The following is a 22852-nucleotide window of genomic DNA, read 5'->3' as shown; positions in this document are numbered from 1 at the left end:
GCAGAGGAGAGCCCTGCAGCCCCCGCAGCTCCAGCCCCGCTCGCAGAGCCCTCGGCCCCCGCAGCACCATGAAGGTCCCCGCAGCCGCCCTGGTCGCTCTCCTCCTCGTGGCCACCTGCTCCCCGTCCGAGGCCCACCTCGGTGAGTCCGGCGTCGCTGCGTCCTGCGCGGGGCTGGCTGTGCCATCGCTCCACGGGAGCTGCCGGGGCAGCCGGAGAGCCCCATCCCCGTCAGCGGGGACCCTGGTGCCTGTGGGGAGGGCTGGGAGCAGGAGACCACCGCCAATGCTGGGACCGAGGCTCGGGGCCAGGGCTCTCCTGGGGGGCCGCCGCCAGGGAATACGACACAAGGGGGGGGCGGGAGATGGCAAATCCCTGGGGAACCCCAAGCGCCGGTGGGGCCAGAGCCTCTGCTGTAGCCTGGCGTCTCACCGGGGCTGTCTGTCTGTCTCTCCGCCCTCACAGACGGCGTCCCCACCGCCTGCTGCTTCAGCTACCAGCAACGCCCGGTCCCGCGCAGCCTCATCGCCTCCGCCTACATCACCAGCAGCAGCTGCAGCCGGCCGGGGGTGATGTGAGTACCCACCGCTGCGGGGGGCCCGGGGTGCCACGGCCGGGGCAGTGCCCCGAGGGTGGCCTGGGAGGGGGACGGGGACGCGGCCGGGGGCACCCGGGGCGCTGCCGGCAGGACGCGGCGCAGGCACGGCGCTGCCCCGGCCGAGGTCCCCAACGCGGGTTTTCTCCTGGCAGCCTGGTCACCAAGAAGAAGAAGGAGCTGTGCGCGGACCCCGGGGCGCCCTGGGTGCAGGCGCACCTGAAGCACTTCCAGACCCTGAAGAACTGACCCTTCCCCGCTGCCACCCGCGATGCCCCCGCTGCTGCCCCCGGCGGGCTCGGCTTCCAGCCCCAGCCACGCCAGGCAGGACTTGAACTGCAGCCTTCTTCAGCAGGAAGAATTATTCTATTTAACTTATTTAAGTTAAACTAAATATTTTTTGCTACGAAAAGGGAAAAGACAAAAATAATTTATATCAAAAGAGTAATTTAAAACAAACCTATATTTAAACCGTATCAGTATGCCTGTCAAGGAAGAGGCAGGAGTTTTGATGCCTAAATAAAGTGTTTGTGCTATCAACCCCTTTGGGTGTCTCTGAAGTCCTTGCTGGAGCCCCGACGTGGGAGAAGGCACCCACGGGGACCCCCTTGCCCTCCCCACGCCCTGGCTTTGCTGCTCCCCCCTGGGCAGGGCAGCCTCGGCCCCACGGCAGCTCCCGTGGTGCCTCCCCCTCCCCAGCCCGGGTTCAGCTCCGCTGCCACCCAGCACGTCCCCACGGGGTGACACCAGCATCACACCTGGGGCTGCCAGTGCCGGCTCCTGTGTGGCAAACGGCCTGGCAGCACCCGCGCTGCCAACAGGAGGGTCGGGGCCACTGCGGAGGCTCTTGCCCTGCAGTGCTCAGGCACATCAGCAAGCCCACATGAGAAGTTCCAGCTTTTATTCGTGAGGATCTTCAGGCTTGTGGGACAGGGGCTGGGAGGGCAGTTGGGTGTCGGGGTGTCCTGCGAGGATCCTGGCCTCCTCTTCCTCAGCCAAAGTGCCAGGAGCCGGGGCGCCATTCGAGGGTCCCTGCACCAGGGGGGCTGGACCCTGGGCCGGCTGCCACGGGGGTACTTCAAGGGGCAGGGAGATGATGAGCACAACAAGCCCCTGCCACGCTCCCTCCGTCCCTCCCCACATCACAGCCCTGCGCCTCTCCCCAGGTCCCAGGTGGCTGCGGTGGCCACGTGGCCCTGGGGACCCTGCCGCCCCCCCCCCCGGCTGCACCCCTCACCGCTGCCCGTGTCGCTGCAGTCGCCACACTCCCAGGACTCGGCATCTTCCCCCACGCCGGAGCAGAGCTGGTGGGTCCCGCGGGAGCCACAGGACGCACAGAGCAGTAGTCTCCAGGGCCTGAGAGAGCAACGGGACCCACTGCCACCAAAGGCCCCCGAGCTGTGGGCTGCCAGCCCCAGCACTGTGCTGAGCCCACCTCCACCCCGCTCCCCGCCGGCAGCCGGGGCTGAGCTGCCGGCACGCACCTGCGCCATGCCGGGCTCGGCATCCCAGGGAACCTCCATCCCTGCCCAAAGGAGATGACAAAGGCATCGTCTTCTCGCTGGGGCTGTGGGGACTGGGGTCACCCGCACTCACCCATTCACCTCCTCCTGCTCCCGTCCCGCTGGGCACAGGCAGTGGCTGGCATCGCAGGTGCTGTGCCGTCGGTAATGGTCCGCGAAGGCCCCGTCCTCCTCCCAGGCAGCATCCCTGCGGGAGCCGGGGAGCGCTCAGCCCCGGGCTGTGGGGGACACCCCGCCGGCACCCAGGGGGCAGAAGGGGATGGGCCGGAGCATCGCCGAGGGGGAAGGAGGCAGGGGGAAGGGCACCGACCTGTCGGGGATTTTGATGCCCAGGCGAAACATCTCCTCCTGGAAGGACGCCATGTCCTGGCAGAGCGGGCAGCGGAAGTGGTGCAGGGCAGAGCACAGCGCCTGGCCCTGGGGCAGAGCTGGCATCAGCATCGGCGACGAGGGGGTCCTGTTCGTCCCCCCGGAGCTGGGCGACAGCGTGACGACAGGGGTGATCACATCAGGGGCCGGGGGCGATGCCGCCTACCTGGATGCAGCGGCGGTGGAACCAGGCGCTGGCGCAGGTGGGACAGACCAGGGTGTTGTAGCAGGGCCGCTCCGCCACCACCTCCAGGCAGATGAGGCAGGGGGTCTGGTCCTGCTGCACCGCCCGCACGCACTGGTGCGGTCCTGCTACGCAGGCACCAGACTCCAGACCCCCCCGGCGCAGAGACCCTCGCACAGCAGCCCAGGTCCTGGCAGTTCAGCTGAGGAAGAAGAGGCCAGGATCCTCAAAGGACACTGTTGGAAAATAACAGAGGATTGGCGAGGAGGATTATAAATATGCTCAAGACCAGCAGCTGGGGTGTAGAAAAACACATATATCGTACTACTTGTTGTTTAGCCTTGTGTGTTGGACAAGTAGAACATCTGTGTTTGGGTAACACAGGCCTGTGGTAGACTTAGAGGCATCCTGTCAAACATGCTTGAGATTCCCGCCCTGCTACGGGAAATATCAAAGCACAATGGTAAACTACACCTGTGCGAATCCCTGATAAATAGGCAAAACCAGCAGTTTCGTCGATCCTCTAGCATGGACCGAGCTCCATGGTGCCTACAGCCCCCTTTGTGTGCTTCTGCCCGGGTGCTGCTTCAGGGTTCCCCCAACTGGCAAGGTAACGAAAATAAATTTACTCTTTGAATTTCATCTGTGGTTTGTGGTTGTTCCTGCATCCTGCCTGTGCCGGCTCACACATTTGCTGTAGTCGGCAGGATCCAGGAACAGCTATGCCATGGCCGGCAAAAAAGTTGGGGACTGGGGAGGCCACGACGGTGACTCCCTGTATTCCAGGATGGCCCACTACTGAGCGCTGGACCCTGTGGCCACTTTCCTGGCTACATTGGCTCCACCGGAAGCATCGCCTGAAATAGATGATGGGCCGGTGGTTAACCCCCAGGCAATTGAAACAGCTATGCGCGGGTTGCCATGGAAAGCAGCATCGGAGACTTCTCACAAGTTAGAGGCGAGGATTGGGATGGTTATTATTTACCAGTCTTAGAGCTCTTGACTGTGAAGTTGTTGCACTATGGAGTAAAAAGAGAGTTGGAAAGGGAAGTCAGGACTCTACAAGATGCAAAGGCGATCGTGCAAGAAGTGATTACTACTCAAGCAGAGCAGTGCAATGGGCTGCAGGGTACTGTAGAGCTATTGGTAGCACGTATTGCTAATAAATGAAGGGACAGATATGGAAAAAGTAAAGTTTCAATTTCCCAAGTTCGTACTCTCACCACAAAACCTTCATGGGATCCCAAGGAATGGGATGGAAATATCTGGAGTGAATCCTTGGACTCTGAGGTTGCATTTGAATTTGAGTCAGATTTAAAAGGCAGGAGGTGACGGAAGCACAACCCCTCATACAAATGAGAGGGCAGCAGGAACAAGCGGACAGGGGAGTGCAGATCACACATACTTACACCCCAAAAGAGTTAAGGGAATTCTTAGAGATCTATCAGCAAAAGAGTGGGAAAGGCATATTGGCATGGATTTTGCGAGCTTGGGATAGTGGAGCTGCATCTATCCATTTATTAATGGGTGAAAAAGATTTATTAAGCCCTATAGCCAGTGGTGATCAGATACAATGAGGATATGCTCAGTTGCAAAATATCGGAGGTCCTGATGAGCAAGATGTTATTGCACCTACGCTGTATCAATGGTTGTGAGCAGCATATGTTTTAACAGCACATGCTGAATCTGTTGAATTAGTGTCGTCCCTCAGAAATTGGTGTTGGTGGAAGAAGGTATTAATTTGGTGCGGCAGATGGGGATGGCTCATGTGCCGGTTACAGGATTCAATCTGGACAGGGTAGCAGTAACAAGAAGTATCAAAATGCAGCTTTTGAGAGGAGCGTCTGCCTCACTAAAACTCTTGATTATAGCAGCAGTCACAAATGCTACGGGTAATGTAGGCACCCTAGCAAATACCTTGAGGGAAACTGGGGCTACAACTTCGGGACCATCTGTGCAGGTGAAGAATAAAGGAAAGCCAGCAAAACGGAAAGGAGTAGCATCACGGGCGATGAGGAAACAAATGTGGAATGATCTTGTACAAGCCGGTATCCCATGATCAGAAACAGATGGGATCCCAACATCAGAAATGTTTCGCCGATGGCAAAAGCTAGCACTTATGCAAAAGAGTCGACTGCCCCCAGCCCCGCCGCCAACTCCGCGCCCACCCTCCACCCCGCCTGTCACCTCAAGGCAAGGCAGTACCTGGCAAATGCCAAAATAACGGAAATGAAGGTTTGGCAGGTCCCCTAAAATTGTCTCCACTGTAGCCTTGTACCGTGAGAGGGACCAATGCCCTTATGTTCCCTTAACTATGAAGTGGCGGTGTGGGGGGATTTTACATGTGTTAGCTCTGGTGGATACTGGAGCTGAGGTTACTGTATTACATAGTAATATTAATAATAAAGAAGCCATCTCACAGATTTGTGGACTGGGGGGAAATCCAACTGCTGTCCTCTGAGCTAAGGTTACCTTAACAATAGGAAATGCCACTCCATTCACCATGACGGTGTTAATTGCCCCAGTTAAAGAATATGTCTTGGGTATTGATGTGTTGGCAGGATGAACAGTTGAAACTTTAAATGTTTGCTTCTGCTTCAGGACTTCACAAGCAGGATTTGCTACTCGATTTATAACCATCTTGCATGGATTCCCAAAGTGGGATCCTGTTGTGCTGCCCATGCCTGCCAAGGTGGTAACTGTAAAACAGTATCGTGTTCTGGGTGGGGAAGGAGGAAATTACTCAAACCATTCAGGCACTTCAACAAGTGGGAATCGTTAAGGAAACCATGACTGCCTTTAATAATGCTATCTGGCCTGTTCAAAAACCAGACAGCACTTGGAGAATGACTGTAGATTATAGAGAACTGAATGAAGTCACCCCCCGGCTCGCAGTTACGGTACCAGACATGGTTACTCTTATAGAAAAAAATTAGCAAAAATTTACAGCCCTGGAAGGTGGTGATAGATCTTGCTAATACTTTCTTTTCGAGAGCTATTGCTTCAGAAAGCCAAGACCAGTTTGCCTTTACCTGGCAACAAAAGCAATATATTTTCCAAGTATTGCCGCAGGGATACAAACACAGTCCCTTCATTTGCCACTAAATGATAGCAGCTGATGTAGCACTATGGTCAGGTACCGTTACTCTTCACCAATATATTGATGATCTATTGATTATGGCAGAGTCACAAGAAGAAATTGAAGTAGCTGCCGAATCGCTGAAAGTGCATTTATAGGACCGAGGCTGGGCAATTAATCCAAAGAAAATACAGGGACCTAGTACTACCATACAATTTTTAGGAATAGTTTGGCACGGACAGAGTAGAGAAATACCAAATAAGGTACAGCAAACAGTCCAGCGATTTCCTGTACCAACCACAGTAAAACAGCTACAGACCTTCTTGGGACTTTCAGGGTATTGGAGAACTTCTATCCCACATCTGGCAGTATTAATGCACCCTCTGCAGAAATTAACTAGGAAGAAGGTTGTTTGGCAGCAGACCAAGCAACAACAAGAAGCCTTTGATGCCTGCAAAAATGCTTTGATTGAGCATGCGCAATTATACACTCCTAGGCAAGGGTATCCTTTTGAATTAGCAGTAACAATTCTAGATGATAGAGTCTCATGGGGATTGTGGAAAATGACTGGGCCCAAGAGGATTGGCATGTACAAAAATACCCTGTATGGGGGGCAGATATATGGCAACAAATTTGGCAATATGTACGAAGGTATCCTTTAAAAGTAAGGCATGTCGCAGCTCATCAAAAAGATTATTCACCTGAGTCACAAAATACTAGGGAAGTAGATAATAAAACCTCAGCAGAAGTACATGCTCAAGCTATAAATGCACATATAGCTTGTGGACATCGATCAGCTCAAACTGCACACGCATGAGACATTGCTCACGATCAAACCCCTTTGCCATTACATATTTATGAAGCATGTGCACATAATTGTACTATTTGTACACAGCTACACTTAAGGGCATTATATAGGCCATGGGGAAAGATCAAACGGGGTCAGTGGGCCTTCAATACCTGGCAGGTCAATTACATTGGCCTCCTGCCCCCGTCAAGGGGGTGGCAATATGTATTCACTGCTTTGGACACAGTGTCAGGACTGGTTTTTGCTAAACCCACCAAATATGCTAATCAACATAGCACAACTGAAGCATTAGAACAACGCATTCATCAATACGGACCTCCTCACCAAATACAAAGTGACCAAGGAACACACTTTAGTGGACATAATGTACAAGATTGGGCTCAAGGGCTAGGGATAGATTGCCACATCACCTACCATCCCCAAGCTAATGGCTTGATTGAAAGAATGAATGGGATGTTGAAGGAACAATTAAAACAGCTAACCAGTACTAAAACTTTACAACATTGGAGTTCACATCCTAGTAAAGCAGGGTTTTTGTTAAACAGCTGGAATATTCATAATCAAACACCCTATGATTGTATTACAACACCTCCAGTACAAAACATGGTGAGGATTGAAATTCTTCCAGATGGTACCTCTCCCAAAATATTAACTACAGGGGATATGGAATTGTTTACACCAACAGATTGTGTGGTGTGACCGCGGCCTATTAGTCTAGATGTGAAGATTCATATAATAACCTGAGAATGCCGTATGGTTCTGTACTCCAACTTCTCTTATTTTACATCCTCTGTTGATATCAGATTCTCAAGTTCTAGTATTTCAGGTATCTTGGACAAATACCTGTGCCTTATCTAGAGGAGATAGCATTGGAACGGTGTTATTGGCATCAAGAACCCAACATTGAATTGAAGTTCAATCTGATAAAGTGCAAGCCATAGCTCTTCAATCTGTGTGGGCAATTACCCCACATCAGGTTATGAAACCCAGAGTCATATTAACTGAAGGAGTCGGAGCAACGGCGTATGTACTACTGGAAGGAGATAGCACTCCCGTTTTCCTCCCTTATCACAGGCTGGCTCATCATGCTTTGTAGTCTTGTGCTACAAGCACATATAAATACTTGGATCTGGTTGGCCTCTACTGTAACTAACTCATCTGCCTTCTGTATTGAGAGAGGATTAACAGCTGCAGATCTTTTGACAAGGTGTTTCATTGGCATGCTAACCCCAGTAGCTGTATTACAGAATTATACTACACTAAGTGCTTTTGATATTAATGTTTCTCATTGTTATTTTTTTCTGAGTAGTAACGGCTGTATGCCAAGGAACATTACAAAATTGATTGGCGGTGGACTCTCTCCTTCCTCGACACCATAAACACTGCTTTGATTTTGAAGGCATGTGTTGCTTCAACATAACTGATGAATCAGCCAGCGTAGAGGACAACGTTCAACACCTCCAGGACTTAATGCATCAAATGAAACAATTTACTGGTGGTGCCTGGCTGGCTGAGTGGTTTAATTCCCTGACAGGATGCGTGGGACACCAGATTCAAAGCATTATTGTAGGGATATGTTTATTCCTTTTTTCTAGATGTGTTTATTGCATGCTTCTGTAAATTACCTTGCCCTACACACCGCAAGCCCAAACGGACACCTCGAGCTTTGCCAGCCCCAGTGGAAGGGGTGCCTTGAGCGAGGGGGTGGGAAACTAATGAAAGACTGGCTGCGGAAGAGGAGGCCAGGATCCTCGCAGGACACCCCGACACCCAACTGCCCTCTCAGCCCCTGTCCCAGAAACCTGCAGATCCTCGCTAAAAAACCAGCACCCCAGGATGCGGTTTGCCCTCTCGGCTGCCAGGGCACTCTGCTGACTCCTCTGGAGCCTGCACCCCCAGACCCCTTCCTGCAGGGCTGCTCTCCAGCCACTCCTCTCCCAGTTTATACTTGTGCCTGCCACCGTTATCTTGATCCAGTTTAAATTATTTTTGTCTTTTCCCTTTTCTTAGCAAAAAATATTTAGTTTAACTTAAATAAGTTAAATAGAATAAACTTTCCCGTTGAAGAAGGCTGCAGTTAAGTACTCGCCGGTGGCTGAGGGAAGCGTCCGCGGTTACACCTCCCGCCGTTGCTCCGGGCCCCGCCCACCTCTCCTCAGCCGCTGCCGCGCGGGCCGCGGGCTCCTGGCGGGGCCCCCCGCTCCCCCGAGCTTTCCCCGGCCCAGGACCCCCGTACACCGCGCTAGTACCCCCCCGTACCCCCGGACACGGCTCCGCTACGAATCCTGCCGGCACCGGAGCTGCTCGCATCGGCGACTGGCACAAGGTGCGTGCCGGCAGCTCAGCCCCGGCTGCCGGGGGGGAGCGGGGTGGAGGTGGGCTCAGCACAGCGCCGGGGCTGGCAGCCCACAGCTCGGGGGCCTTTGGTGGCAGTGGGTCCCGCTGCTCCCCCAGGCCCTGGAGACTACTGCTCTGGAGACTACTGCGAGTCCTGGGAGTGCGGCGGCTGCAGCGACACGGGCAGCGGTGAGGGGTGCAGCCGGGGGGGGAGCAGGGTCCCCAGGGCCACCGCAGCCACCTGGGACCCGAGGAGCGTGGCAGGGGCTTGTTGTGCTCATCATCTCCCTGCCCCTTGCAGTACACCCGTGGCAGCCGGCCCAGGGTCCAGCCCCCCGGCCAGAGGGAGGATTTTGGCCGGTGGCAGGCAGTGCAAGCGGAGACCCCCACGCCGTGGGAAGGTGCTCTGGCCTCTCCCCCATCCCGCTCCCGGCGTTACCCCCACCAGCACCCAGCGTGGTGCTGGGAGTGACTTTGCCGCTGTCCCCCGGCAGTGTGCGGGCTGTGCCAGCGAGCAGACTGTGACCCCGAGGTCGTGGGGCAGCTGTGCCGTCAGGATGGGCTCTGCATCCAGTGAGTCCCCGGGGCTCGACACCTCCCGGTCCACGACACCCTGCAGTCCCCAGCCCCGCACCACCGGCAGCCACTGGCATGTGCCATCTTTTCCCCTCTTGCAGCACCATGCCAGGTGCTGTGCTCTGCCCTGCACTGCTTCCGCTGCCTGCTCTGCCGGGCCATGTGCTCTGCAGGGTCCACCCCCCCTGGTGCAGGGACCCTCGAATGGCGCCCCGGCTCCTGGCACTTTGGCTGAGGAAGAGGAGGCCAGGATCCTCGCAGGACACCCCGACACCCAACTGCCCTCCCAGCCCCTGTCCCACAAGCCTGAAGATCCTCACGAATAAAAGCTGGAACTTCTCATGTGGGCTTGCTGATGTGCCTGAGCACTGCAGGGCAAGAGCCTCCGCAGTGGCCCCGACCCTCCTGTTGGCAGCGCGGGTGCTGCCAGGCCGTTTGCCACACAGGAGCCGGCACTGGCAGCCCCAGGTGTGATGCTGGTGTCACCCCGTGGGGACGTGCTGGGTGGCAGCGGAGCTGAACCCGGGCTGGGGAGGGGGAGGCACCACGGGAGCTGCCGTGGGGCCGAGGCTGCCCTGCCCAGGGGGGAGCAGCAAAGCCGGGGCGTGGGGACGGCAAGGGGGTCCCCGTGGGTGCCTTCTCCCACGTCAGGGCTCCAGCAAGGACTTCAGAGACACCCGAAGGGGTTGATAGCACAGACACTTTATTTAGGCATCAAAACTCCTGCCTCTTCCTTGACAGGCATACTGATACGGTTTAAATTAGGTTTGTTTTAAATTACTCTTTTGATATAAATTATTTTTGTCTTTTCCCTTTTTCGTAGCAAAAAATATTTAGTTTAACTTAAATAAGTTAAATAGAATAATTCTTCCTGCTGAAGAAGGCTGCAGTTCAAGTCCTGCCTGGCGTGGCTGGGGCTGGAAGCCGAGCCCGCCGGGGGCAGCAGCGGGGGCATCGCGGGTGGCAGCGGGGAAGGGTCAGTTCTTCAGGGTCTGGAAGTGCTTCAGGTGCGCCTGCACCCAGGGCGCCCCGGGGTCCGCGCACAGCTCCTTCTTCTTGGTGACCAGGCTGCCAGGAGAAAACCCGCGTTGGGGACCTCGGCCGGGGCAGCGCCGTGCCTGCGCCGCGTCCTGCCGGCAGCGCCCCGGGTGCCCCCGGCCGCGTCCCCGTCCCCCTCCCAGGCCACCCTCGGGGCACTGCCCCGGCCGTGGCACCCCGGGCCCCCCGCAGCGGTGGGTACTCACATCACCCCCGGCCGGCTGCAGCTGCTGCTGGTGATGTAGGCGGAGGCGATGAGGCCGCGCGGGACCGGGCGTTGCTGGTAGCTGAAGCAGCAGGCGGTGGGGACGCCGTCTGTGAGGGCGGAGAGACAGACAGACAGCCCTGGTGAGACGCCAGGCTACAGCAGAGGCTCTGGCCCCACCGGCGCTTGGGGTTCCCCAGGGATTTGCCATCTCCCGCCCCCCCCTTGTGTCGTATCCCCTGGCGGTGGCCCCCCAGGAGAGCCCTGGCCCCGAGCCTCGGTCCCAGCATTGGCGGTGGTCTCCTGCTCCCAGCCCTCCCCACAGGCACCAGGGTCCCCGCTGACGGGGATGGGGCTCTCCGGCTGCCCCGGCAGCTCCCGTGGAGCGATGGCACAGCCAGCCCCGCGCAGGACGCAGCGACGCCGGACTCACCGAGGTGGGCCTCGGACGGGGAGCAGGTGGCCACGAGGAGGAGAGCGACCAGGGCGGCTGCGGGGACCTTCATGGTGCTGCGGGGGCCGAGGGCTCTGCGAGCGGGGCTGGAGCTGCGGGGGCTGCAGGGCTCTCCTCTGCACGATGCTCGGCCCCTGTGGCGATGCCCTCCTTTTATCCCCGGCCGCTGGGCGGGCGCAGGGTTTCAAGGAAAGAAGAGGGGTGCATCATACCGGGAAAATTATGTCAGGATCGCCCAGTTTTGCTGAGCTGGAGAAGGCAAGGAAACCGCAGAAGCAGAAGTACCGGCCACGGAGCTGCCACTTTCAGATTCCATTTGGGTGCCCGGTGGGGACCGGCCAGAGCCCAAACCCCCACGACAGCAACCCCGCCGCTGCTGCAAGGACCCCCCGGGCCACGAGGCAGGCTGGGGCACGAAGCTGCATGGCCAGAGCCCTGCTGGCAATCCCAAGCAGGCAGCCGTGAAGCCACAGCAGCAAGCTCCAGGCAGGGATTTGCTTTGCAACAGCCCCAGCAGCGTCACCGTGGCGGGCGGCTGCGGGGCTGCTCTGCGGACGGACAGCCCGGCCCAGCCCAGGTGCCCTGGCACGGACACCCCCAGCCACTGCCGCTGGTGCTGGCAGAAAACCACTGCCGGGAGTCAAATCCCAGCTTATCGCCAGCTGTGCCACAAGTGCCACTTCTCACCCTGCTCCACTGGTGTCACCCAGCAGGGATACAGAGTTAGCTCCCAGTCTCCGTGCCAGAGCCCTGATGGGAACCAGGCGGATGAAGGCTGCTCCAGCCTCCCTGCGCTCGCCGGAAACCTGCCCAAAAGCATCTTCCTTTGCAATTTCTTCTTGTCTTTATTGACATGACTGACAGTCCTGGTACGGTCCGATTTCCTTCGTTTGCCCTCCGCGTTGCCGCTGCGATGGGTGGATGGGCTCTAGGGTCTGCGGCAGGATTTTCCCCATGAGACGAGGTGATTGCCGGGGACCTGGAGCCCCCCGGCACAAGCAGCGTCCCCCGCACGGGTGCCCATCTCCGGGGTCTGGCCGGGGCTGAAGGACAGTGCTAAACCTCCAAGCACCTCTCCTTCTGCAGCCGCCCCTCTTTAACCCCTTGATCCATCTGGGAAAAAAACCAAACCACCCCCCAGAAGCCCCCAAACCCAACCCCAACCTTTCTCCCGTTGCCAGCCTGTGCCTGCCTTTATCCCTGCGTCCCACCGGGTGGGCAGCTGCCCAGGGCATCCTTAAACCCCAGGCCCGGGCAGGGGCTGCTTCATCTTGCGGGGGGGCTGGGGGCATCAGTCCCTGCCCTCCCAGGGCTCCTGGACTATTCCTGGGTCCCCACGGGGATGCCGAGCCCTGACATGACCCGTGTTTTCTCCCGCAGGATTTACATCGGCTCACTCCAGCTGCACGTCAGAACAGGGCGTTTTATTGAACCCATCGAGGGATGTACGGTAGCGTGGAGGGGGCGACAGCAGGGGAGGGGACACAGCCAGCTCCGTAACGGAACGAGTTGAAAACGTACAGATAATTATGGGATGCGAATAAGTAGAGCTTATGGGGAATGCAGCTTCATGTGGAGGCGCTGGTCAGTGCTTCCAGCAGAAGGACCATGGGACGGAGGTGACAATTCAGCCCCAGCCCTCCTCTGCCCCAGCGCTGGCCCCGGCCCCACGGGGCAGCTACGCTCACTTGAACTCCCCCAGAACTGGGAGACGCAGCCTCGCTCGCTCCCACAAAGGATGCAGAAGATTCGGGGGCAGCGCCGGCCCCGGCAGGTGACCGAGGCGCCCCGCAGCCGGCAGATGCAGCACCTCTGGGGACGGCACGGAGGTGGACGGCGTCAGCGCCGCATGCCCCTGGGGAGCTCTGTCACCTTCACGCAGCACAGCCTCGCCATGTTTTGGTGGGTTGCCTGGCCGGTGACACCGGGCCACTGATAAAGCCACCTCTCCTCTCCAAATCCCCAGTTTTCACAGAAATGGGCCTTTTCGGATCAAGGAGGATTTGGGGCGTTGCTTGCAGCCGGTGCAGGGGCCTCTGCTTCCACGGCCAGGCACCGGCCAAAATCCCCTCTGGCCGGGGGGCTGGAGTCTGGGCAGGCTGCGTTGACAGGCGCGGCAGGGGCAGGGAGATGATGAGCACAACAAGCCCCTGCCACGCTCCCTCCCTCCCCACATCACAGCCCTGCGCCTCTCCCCAGGTCCCAGGTGCAGGGAAGGAGATGACCGGGCGTGGGGACGTTTGTGACCCGGCTCTGCACGTGCGGGGCCGTGTTTGTGACCGTACATGCGTGCGGTGCCGTGTCACAAACACCGTGGCTGGATAAATACCCCCCGTGCAACCGCCCCCAGCTCAGTGTTGCGTTTGCCACGGACGCTGGAGGATCGGGATGGTCTTCGACCGCACCGACGTCCGCACGCCCAGCCATCTCCTTCACCGCAGCCGCTTGTGGTGATGGAGCTGAGGTCGGAGCGCTGTAAGAAGCCGCAGTCCCCCCCTGCCCAGCGTCCCGCGGCGCTGCCGGAGGAGCAGGCAGAACCCTCCTGTGCGCCGCCCCCACACAAAAGGAACCATCAGGTCCCCAAGGTGGAAGGTGAGCGCAGAGCATCCCCCAGGCACCGGCCAGAGGGAGGATTTTGGCCGGTGGCCGGCTCTGCAAGCGGAGGCCCCCACACCGTGGGAAGGTGCTCTGGCCTCTCCCCCATCCCGCTCCCGGCGTTACCCCCACCAGCACCCAGCGCGCTGCTGGGGGTGACTTTGCCGCTGTCCCCCGGCAGTGTGCGGGCTGTGCCAGCGAGCGGACTGTGACCCCGAGGTCGTGGGGCAGCTGTGCCGTCAGGATGGGCTCTGCATCCATGAGAACTGCCTGGTGAGTCCCCGGGGCTCGACACCCCCCGGTCCATGACACCCCCTGGTCCACAACACCTCCCGGTCCGCAGCCCCGCACCACCGGCAGCCCCTGGCATGCCCCCTCTTTTCCCCTCTTGCAGTACCACGCCAGCGGGCTGAGCCAGAGAGGGGCTGATGAAGAGGGCTTCTATGGCTTCCTCTTCCCCGACATCGAGCAGGAGCTGAAGCGGGTGGCACAGAAGGTGAGGCTGGGGACACGTGTCCCCACCCAGGTCCCCATGCCCCGTGTCCAGCGCTGCACAAGCCAGCAACCCCCCAGGGATGCTCTGACAGCTGGCTGCAAGCAACACCCTTAATCCGAAAAGGCCCATTTCTGCGGAAACTGGGGATTTGGAGAGGAGAGGTGGCTTTATCAGTGGCCCGGTGTCACCGGCCAGGCGGCGCACCAAAACGTGGCGAGGCTGTGCCCGGTGAGGGTGAACTGGGCTCCCCAGGGGCATGCGGCGCTGATGCCGTCCACCTCCGTGCCGTCCCCAGAGGTGCTGCATCTGCCGGCTGCGGGGCGCCTCGGTCACCTGCTGGGGCCGGCGCTGCCCACGAATCTTCCACTTCCCCTGCGGGAGCGAGCGGGGCTGCGTCTCCCAGTTCTTCGGGGAGTTCAAGTGAGTGTAGCCGCCCCGCGGGGCCGGGGCCAGCGCTGGGGCAGAGGAGGGCTGGGGCTGAATTGTCACCTCTATCCCGCAGGTCCTTCTGCTGGAAGCACCGGCCGGTGCAGCGCGTGCGGGCGGTGCAGCAGGACCAGACCCCCTGCCTCATCTGCCTGGAGGTGGTGGCGGAGCGGCCCTGCTACAACACCCTGGTCTGTCCCACCTGCGCCAGCGCCTGGTTCCACCGCCGCTGCATCCAGGTAGGCGGCATCGCCCCCGGCCCCTGACGTGATCACCCCTGTCGTCACGCTGTCGCCCAGCTCCGGGGGGACGAACAGGACCCCCTCGTCGCCGATGCTGATGCCAGCTCTGCCCAGGGCCAGGCGCTGTGCTCTGCCCTGCACCACTTCCGCTGCCCGCTGTGCCAGGACATGGCGTCCTTCCAGGAGGAGATGTTTCGCCTGGGCATCAAAATCCCCGACAGGTCGGTGCCCTTCCCCCTGCCTCCTTCCCCCTCGGCGATGCTCCGGCCCATCCCCTTCTGCCCCCTGGGTGCCGGCGGGGTGTCCCCCACAGCCCGGGGCTGAGCGCTCCCCGGCTCCCGCAGGGATGCTGCCTGGGAGGAGGACGGGGCCTTCGCGGACCATTACCGACGGCACAGCACCTGCGATGCCAGCCACTGCCTGTGCCCAGCGGGACGGGAGCAGGAGGAGGTGAATGGGTGAGTGCGGGTGACCCCAGTCCCCACAGCCCCAGCGAGAAGACGATGCCTTTGTCATCTCCTTTGGGCAGGGATGGAGGTTCCCTGGGATGCCGAGCCCGGCATGGCGCAGGTGCGTGCCGGCAGCTCAGCCCCGGCTGCCGGCGGGGAGCGGGGTGGAGGTGGGCTCAGCACAGTGCTGGGGCTGGCAGCCCACAGCTCGGGGGCCTTTGGTGGCAGTGGGTCCCGCTGCTCCCCCAGGCCCTGGAGACTACTGCTCTGTGCGTCCTGTGGCTCCCGCGGGACCCACCAGCTCTGCTCCGGCGTGGGGGAAGATGCCGAGTCCTGGGAGTGCGGCGACTGCAGCGACACGGGCAGCGGTGAGGGGTGCAGCCGGGGGGGGGGGCAGGGTCCCCAGGGCCACGTGGCCACCGCAGCCACCTGGGACCTGGGCAGAGGCGCAGGGCTGTGATGTGGGGAGGGACGGAGGGAGCGTGGCAGGGTCTTGTTGTGCTCATCATCTCCCTGCCCCTTGAAGTACCCCCGTGGCAGCCGGCCCAGGGTCCAGCTCCCCTGGTGCAGGGACCCTCGAATGGCGCCCCGGCTCCTGGCACTTTGGCTGAGGAAGAGGAGGCCAGGATCCTCGCAGGACACCCCGACACCCAACTGCCCTCCCAGCCCCTGTCCCACAAGCCTGAAGATCCTCACGAATAAAAGCTGGAACTTCTCATGTGGGCTTGCTGATGTGCCTGAGCACTGCAGGGCAAGAGCCTCCGCAGTGGCCCCGACCCTCCTGTTGGCAGCGCGAGTGCTGCCAGGCCGTTTGCCACAGAGGAGCCGGCACTGGCAGCCCCAGGTGTGATGCTGGTGTCACCCCGTGGGGACGTGCTGGGTGGCAGCGGAGCTGAACCCGGGCTGGGGAGGGGGAGGCACCACGGGAGCTGCCGTGGGGCCGAGGCTGCCCTGCCCAGGGGGGAGCAGCAAAGCCGGGGCATGGGGAGGGCAAGGGGGTCCCCATGGGTCCCTTCTCCCACGTCAGGGCTCCAGCAAGGACTTCAGAGACACCCAAAGGGGTTGATAGCACAAACACTTTATTTAGGCATCAAAACTCCTGCCTCTTCCTTGACAGGCATACTGATACGGTTTAAATTAGGTTTGTTTTAAATTACTCTTTTGATATAAATTATTTTTGTCTTTTCCCTTTTTCGTAGCAAAAAATATTTAGTTTAACTTAAATAAGTTAAATAGAATAATTCTTCCTGCTGAAGAAGGCTGCAGTTCAAGTCCTGCCTGGCGTGGCTGGGGCTGGAAGCCGAGCCCGCCGGGGGCAGCAGCGGGGGCATCGCGGGTGGCAGCGGGGAAGGGTCAGTTCTTCAGGGTCTGGAAGTGCTTCAGGTGCGCCTGCACCCAGGGCGCCCCGGGGTCCGCGCACAGCTCCTTCTTCTTCTTGGTGACCAGGCTGCCAGGAGAAAACCCGCGTTGGGGACCTCGGCCGGGGCAGCGCCGTGCCTGCGCCGCGTCCTGCCGGCAGCGCCCCGGGTGCCCCCGGCCGCGTCCCCGTCCCCCTCCCAGGCCACCCTCGGGGCACTGCCCCGGCCGTGGCACCCCGGGCCCCCCGCAGCGGTGGGTACTCACATCACCCCCGGCCGGCTGCAGCTGCTGCTGGTGATGTAGGCAGAGGCGATGAGGCTGCGCGGGACCGGGCGTTGCTGGTAGCTGAAGCAGCAGGCGGTGGGGACGCCGTCTGTGAGGGCGGAGAGACAGACAGACAGCCCTGGTGAGACGCCAGGCTACAGCAGAGGCTCTGGCCCCACCGGCGCTTGGGGTTCCCCAGGGATTTGCCATCTCCCGCCCCCCCCTTGTGTCGTATTCCCTGGCGGTGGCCCCCCAGGAGAGCCCTGGCCCCGAGCCTCGGTCCCAGCATTGGCGGTGGTCTCCTGCTCCCAGCCCTCCCCACAGGCACCAGGGTCCCCGCTGACGGGGATGGGGCTCTCCGGCTGCCCCGGCAGCTCCCGTGGAGCGATGGCACAGCCAGCCCCGCGCAGGACGCAGCGACGCCGGACTCACCGAGGTGGGCCTCGGACGGGGAGCAGGTGGCCACGAGGAGGAGAGCGACCAGGGCGGCTGCGGGGACCTTCATGGTGCTGCGGGGGCCAAGGGCTCTGCGAGCGGGGCTGGAGCTGCGGGGGCTGCAGGGCTCTCCTCTGCACGATGCTCGGCCCCTGTGGCGATGCCCTCCTTTTATCCCCGGCCGCTGGGCGGGCGCAGGGTTTCAAGGAAAGAAGAGGGGTGCATCATACCGGGGAAATTATGTCAGGATCGCCCAGTTTTGCTGAGCTGGAGAAGGCAAGGAAACCGCAGAAGCAGAAGTACCGGCCACGGAGCTGCCACTTTCAGATTCCATTTGGGTGCCCCGTGGGGACCGGCCAGAGCCCAAACCCCCATGACAGCGACTCTGCCGCTGCTGCAAGGACCCCCCGGGCCACGAGGCAGGCTGGGGCACGAAGCTGCGTGGCCAGAGCCCTGCTGGCAATCCCAAGCAGGCAGCCGTGAAGCCACAGCAGCAAGCTCCAGGCAGGGATTTGCTTTGCAACAGCCCCAGCAGCGTCACCGTGGCGGGCGGCTGCGGGGCTGCTCTGCGGACGGACAGCCCGGCCCAGCCCAGGTGCCCTGGCACGGACACCCCCAGCCACTGCCGCTGGTGCTGGCAGAAAACCACTGCCGGGAGTCAAATCCCAGCTTATCGCCAGCTGTGCCACAAGTGCCACTTCTCACCCTGCTCCACTGGTGTCACCCAGCAGGGATACAGAGTTAGCTCCGTAACGATGCACTGCCCATACATTCATCTCCACGTGGTTGGTCAGGTGGGAAAGGAAAGATCATACAGGAATGAGGTGGTGTTGAGCTAGAAGTCACTGGGGGTCTTACATTTGTCCCTTTTTGCTGGTAATATGGTCAAAAGCAGTACCCTCATGCTGGAAAGGTTGCAGAGACATGGAGGAGCGGACGGCCTGGAGGGACTGGACTCTTGCCCTGCTCCAGGGCTGGAGCAGTGGGCTCAGGCTGCAGCCCAGCCTGGCACCCTGCCTGGCCCCAGCGTGAACAGAGGATCGACACCTCTCTAAGGACTTCAGTTCTGGCCGCAGTCTGCAGCCTCTTGACAGTCAAGTTATTGCAATTACTGCTTGCCCACTTCTTCCCAATTTCATCCAATAATTTCGTATAAGGATAATTTCATCCAATTTAAGTTCTCTCTACTGGCTTAGCCCCAAAAAAGGAAATACATCTGTGTCAGGAGACAGGGCATCAAGAGTAGGAGCTGGAGGGAGGAGAGGATTCTGCTGGTGCCCACTGAGATCAGCTCACTGCAGCCTTGCAGATGAAACCTCGAGGAGATCGTAGTATGACTGAAAAGGGGCAGCATTTGCAATGCCAGAGGGTAATTCCCAAACGTCCGAACCAGTGCACACCCAGCAAGAAAGAGCTGCTAAACTTGCTACTTCCTCCTTTTTTTTTCTTTTTCCAGCCTTGCCCTGATGCTGCCCCGTGGTGCCACAAAAGGTTTGCTGCCCGGCTCCCAGCTACCATGCAAACCCCCAGCCTCCCACCGCCTGCCTCCTGACCCTTGCTCGGGCATGACTAATTCCTGCCGCCCTGATTCAAGGGGAAAGTCTAACTCCCTGAGACGCTGAGCAATGGCTGTGCGCGTCCACCCATCCTCACCGCACGGCAAGGGCGATGCTCCCCGTTCACGCGCAGGGATAAACCTCGCGGTGGCTGCAATGGCCTTTTGCCCAGGAAACCAGAAAACCTTTCCCTGCCAACAGGTCCCTGTCTGATGGATGCGTCCCTCCAAGCCAGCACTTGTTTGAAAGGAGGTGTAGGATTAGGAGAAAAGGTCATGCTTGTTTCTTTTAGAAAAGATGTGACGGAGGTGAGAACGGGTGTAAATCATCTCGCTGGGGACCTTCAGGAGGAGCTAGGCAGCGATCTGGGCTCAGGGCAATGGTATGAACAGAAACAACCTCTCCAGCTCCCTTCTCCAGCTGCCTATGTGTCAGCTATTTCTGTTTAAGCCGCCCTGTGCCCGGGGCTACAAATGAATAAATCCTTTGTAATTAATGATGACCAGGGTCTTCATCTGGAGCATTTGAGAAGGGCTTGGAGGAGAGGTATTAAATGCTCCTGCTTGTCAAATGTCACTGGATACACACAAGCAGAAGGAAAAGGACTGAAGATCTGCATGAGTTTTTCTGTTAATGCCATTGCAGGGTCACTAAGAGGTTTCTCTTAAACTCAAAGCACCCTCTGTGTGCAGAGGAGCCCCAAGTTCAGGGGTCAGCCAGCAGAAGCCTTTTGTGTTTTTATGAACCTCTCTGCCTGTAAACCCCCATGTCTCCCACAAAGACCTGCCCCAGACCTCTGCCCTCCAACCACCCCATTCTGGCATCTCTCCTGCCCTCACCAGAGCCAGCTTTGCTTTGTTCAGCAAGGAGAAGTGTGAGGGAGGACATCAGCATGCAACAGGCTTTTATAATGAAGGCAACCAGCAATTGCTCCCTGGGTCAACTGTAGGAACAAGATGCTGAGCTACCCAAACCCCAGGGTGGGATATTTCTGGGGAGAGCAGCCCCGAGCCAGGGTTGAGCTGGGCTTGGGCAGGAGAACGGAGTCACGGAGCCCACAGCTGGGGATGAGCAATGGCAGTGGGCAACGCTGGCTGGGTGGGAGCCCCTTTACCTGCCCAAGCAGAGACAAAAGGGGTGGGATAGGCAAGAGAATAGCAACGAGAAACACCAAATGCTGTAGGAGACCAGTACACCGATGACCTTGACTTAATAAACACATCTCTGAACTAAGATCATGAGCGAGGGGCCAAGAGGAAAAAAGGGAAACAAGGAACGCAGAAGAAGGAACAAAAGAATGTAGAAGAAGGAACAACAAGATAACTATAAGCCAATGAAACGTTGCGTGATAAAAGTTACAGAGCCAATTAGATGGATAGAATAAGCGCGTGCATTGCGTGTGCTTCGCGTGAACCGGTCGGGATAAGTATAAAAAGAGTGCTGTCAGGTAAATAAAGGTCTCTCCCCCTACCATCAGCACCGGAGTCCGTGTCTCATTCCCTTCAAAATGCCAGGATGGTGATAAGGAATATCCCACACCCAGCAAATATTAGAAGCTGAGATCATCGCAATGACAAGTAGAAGTGTCATGATCTGTGGGCATTGGCTTTAGCAGTTACCAGAGGAAAGTTTGTCATCCGGTAGGAGCCACAGAAAATCTCAGAATTGCAAAGATTATTTCTGATGGAAATGGTGAAAATATTTCCTCTTTGCTGCAGAATTGGTTGGCCAAGCTTTCAGTTCTCCATTTAGATGAGAGCCGGATGGGACTTCTTACTGGATGCTGATGAAATACTTTCCATTCTAACTGGAATTGAGGATATTTCAACAAATTGCACAAAATTGCAGCTCAGCAAAAGTAGACAGTTTGTGTTTAAGTGTATTTAAGGAATTAAATATAAGGAACTGATGTAAAGGGAGAGTGAAGAAATGACTTAAGGTTTTATTTCTGCTGCCATGGAAGACCTCTGTAAGCAGATGACTTTCTAATCCGGCAGAGAAACACAAGAGAAATTCGGGGGGGGGGAGAAGAGGAGAGAAGGAAACACAGACCAGAAAACCCAGCTTTACAATACAAATTTGAAAAACAAAAGAAAGTAAAAGCCCATTAGTTAGGAAGGGGAGCAAGCAGCCAAAGATGCCACTTCTTTTTGGCTTGTCTTTGCATAAACAAAACAAGAGGTTATGGTCAAGTACTCAATCAAAATTTAGTGCACACAGGTGAGAAAAGGGAAAAGAGAGCAAATAAGTAAGGAAGAGGTAGATAAGGCAGGTGTCCTCAAACAAAAAGGCCCCAAAGATTCCCCTAACTTCCTCCCAAGCCAGGCTGTGGCCATCTCTGAATCACCGGTGATTAGCAGGACAAACTCACATGGAACAGGAGAGGTACCAGCACGCCAATGATGAGCAAACATGACGCTAGTCTTGCATTATCAGATGCTTTTGGCACTGCCTCGCATGCGTCTCCTTAAGAAAACGAGGGAATTAAAGTCTAAAAACCACATTACCCCCAGGGGCTGTGAGCACGGCTAAAAGAGCAGCGGGACCATCAGTACTGACCTGACGGCAGGCAGCTGGCAAGGCAGAGGGGGGCAAGTGGAGGCATGGCGACACGAGAAGAGCTGCACTGACAGCGCAGGCAGAAACAGCAGGGACAGTGTGCGGGCAGTACTGGGGTGACTGCTGGTGGTGAGGAACTTGCCCCTTAGGGCCTCACATTTCAAGAAATAAGTGATAGGAGAAGAGCGAGAAAAGAGCAGCAAGAAAGTCCCGTGTCCAGACAGAGCAGCCAGACAATGTCACGGGATTCATTTAGACTAGAAGAGAAGAAGAGGGATGATCGCAGTCACTGTGAGAGGACAGCATTGCCTCCTGCTTCCCCAAGCCTGCTAAGGAAAGCTGAGACGCAACTGCCTCGGTCGGCAGCCGCCCTTAGGAAAGCCTCCTCGACTCTGCAGAGCCTACCCTGAGGACAAACGGACAAATCCCTGCCAGCTGGCAGAAGCAGGCTGTATTTCTGACCCTGAGCCAGGGCAGAGAGATGCTCTCCGCAACCCTTTCAGGAGAGGCTGCCAGGCACATGGGGACATTGCTGCGCTTCGCAGCACCGAAGGGATCACAGCAGCCCTTCTGCCCTCACCATGCACCAGCGTAAGACAGAAGGAAACCACAAGCAGAAATAAATGAAAGAAACTGCCAACACCACAATCCCATGCAAATGTAGAGAAAACCACACGGCATTATGCAACAGCCGTCTAGGAAGTGACACTCGTCATTGATAAAAATTATGCAAAGGGGTCCCGTGGCTAGAGGTTGCAAGGAAAACACAGATGGGAAGTCGGTCTCACCCTGCAGGTGAGCTGTCACTGACCCTTGCACATACGGTTTTATGAGAGTAACTCAGCATTCAAAGCGGAATTGCTAAACCAGTCCCCACTGATACCTTTTAAATTCAGATTCCTGAATGTCCTTTCCCCCCCCAAGGACCCTGTGCTATGCCCTGCACAAAGACCCACAACCCAGAGCAGGGATTTTTCTATGGTCCTGGATCAAAGATAGACCTCTTCTTCCCCCCCAGCTTGAGTGAATTCTACACTAGACTGAGAGGAAAGAGAGTGGTAAGAGCAAAAATAATCTCGCCCCAAGCAGGAGGTTGCCGCACACCTGCGCGTGCACGCGTTCCAGAAAAACACAAGGGCCTTAGTAAGGTCCGACAAAGGGGGGATCGTTTGACGCTGCAGGCGCGTGGGCCTGCCGCCCTCCAGCCACCCAGCACAGCTCTACCAAACCACGGGGACACTCTGGGCTGGTTACTCTCAGCTCTAGAGACCACCCCAGGGGAGATATTTCACCCAGAGATGGCT

The 22852-nt window shown here is 58.0% G+C and overlaps 5 protein-coding genes across 5 annotated transcripts; 2 read left to right on the top strand and 3 right to left on the bottom strand.

Annotated features, from left to right (window-relative positions):
* The first annotated feature begins 6 nt into the window (after positions 1-6).
* On the top strand, positions 7-1133 carry LOC142417323 (C-C motif chemokine 3-like). Its single transcript, XM_075517886.1, has 3 exons — positions 7-141; positions 465-573; positions 750-1133. The coding sequence occupies exons 1-3, from the start codon at positions 69-71 to the stop codon at positions 841-843; spliced, it is 276 nt and encodes a 91-aa protein (XP_075374001.1). The 5' UTR covers positions 7-68; the 3' UTR covers positions 844-1133.
* Positions 1134-1494: 361 nt separating this feature from the next.
* Positions 1495-13063, bottom strand: LOC142417264 (E3 ubiquitin-protein ligase PHF7-like). The gene is made up of 9 exons (XM_075517766.1): positions 13040-13063; positions 12862-12979; positions 7161-7178; positions 3437-3445; positions 2653-2795; positions 2428-2534; positions 2191-2304; positions 1832-1950; positions 1495-1670 (listed from the first exon to the last, which is right to left on the bottom strand). The coding sequence occupies exons 1-9, from the start codon at positions 13061-13063 to the stop codon at positions 1495-1497; spliced, it is 828 nt and encodes a 275-aa protein (XP_075373881.1).
* Positions 10178-11280, bottom strand: LOC142417296 (C-C motif chemokine 3-like). Its single transcript, XM_075517822.1, has 3 exons — positions 11147-11280; positions 10715-10823; positions 10178-10538 (listed from the first exon to the last, which is right to left on the bottom strand). The coding sequence occupies exons 1-3, from the start codon at positions 11217-11219 to the stop codon at positions 10448-10450; spliced, it is 273 nt and encodes a 90-aa protein (XP_075373937.1). The 5' UTR covers positions 11220-11280; the 3' UTR covers positions 10178-10447.
* Positions 13064-13452: 389 nt separating the features above from the next.
* On the top strand, positions 13453-16077 carry LOC142417263 (E3 ubiquitin-protein ligase PHF7-like). The gene is made up of 9 exons (XM_075517764.1): positions 13453-13759; positions 13944-14035; positions 14157-14258; positions 14554-14678; positions 14761-14923; positions 15041-15147; positions 15271-15384; positions 15625-15743; positions 15902-16077. The coding sequence occupies exons 1-9, from the start codon at positions 13453-13455 to the stop codon at positions 16075-16077; spliced, it is 1305 nt and encodes a 434-aa protein (XP_075373879.1).
* Positions 16078-16438: 361 nt separating this feature from the next.
* Positions 16439-17512, bottom strand: LOC142417332 (C-C motif chemokine 3-like). The gene is made up of 3 exons (XM_075517905.1): positions 17431-17512; positions 16999-17107; positions 16439-16822 (listed from the first exon to the last, which is right to left on the bottom strand). The coding sequence occupies exons 1-3, from the start codon at positions 17501-17503 to the stop codon at positions 16729-16731; spliced, it is 276 nt and encodes a 91-aa protein (XP_075374020.1). The 5' UTR covers positions 17504-17512; the 3' UTR covers positions 16439-16728.
* Between the last annotated feature and the right edge of the window lie 5340 nt (positions 17513-22852).

Source organism: Mycteria americana, chromosome 15, assembly GCF_035582795.1.
Source record: "Mycteria americana isolate JAX WOST 10 ecotype Jacksonville Zoo and Gardens chromosome 15, USCA_MyAme_1.0, whole genome shotgun sequence".
NCBI lineage: Eukaryota > Metazoa > Chordata > Aves > Ciconiiformes > Ciconiidae > Mycteria > Mycteria americana.
The sequence above is the reverse complement of the archived record's forward strand: the minus strand, read 5'-3'. Positions and strand labels throughout refer to the sequence as shown.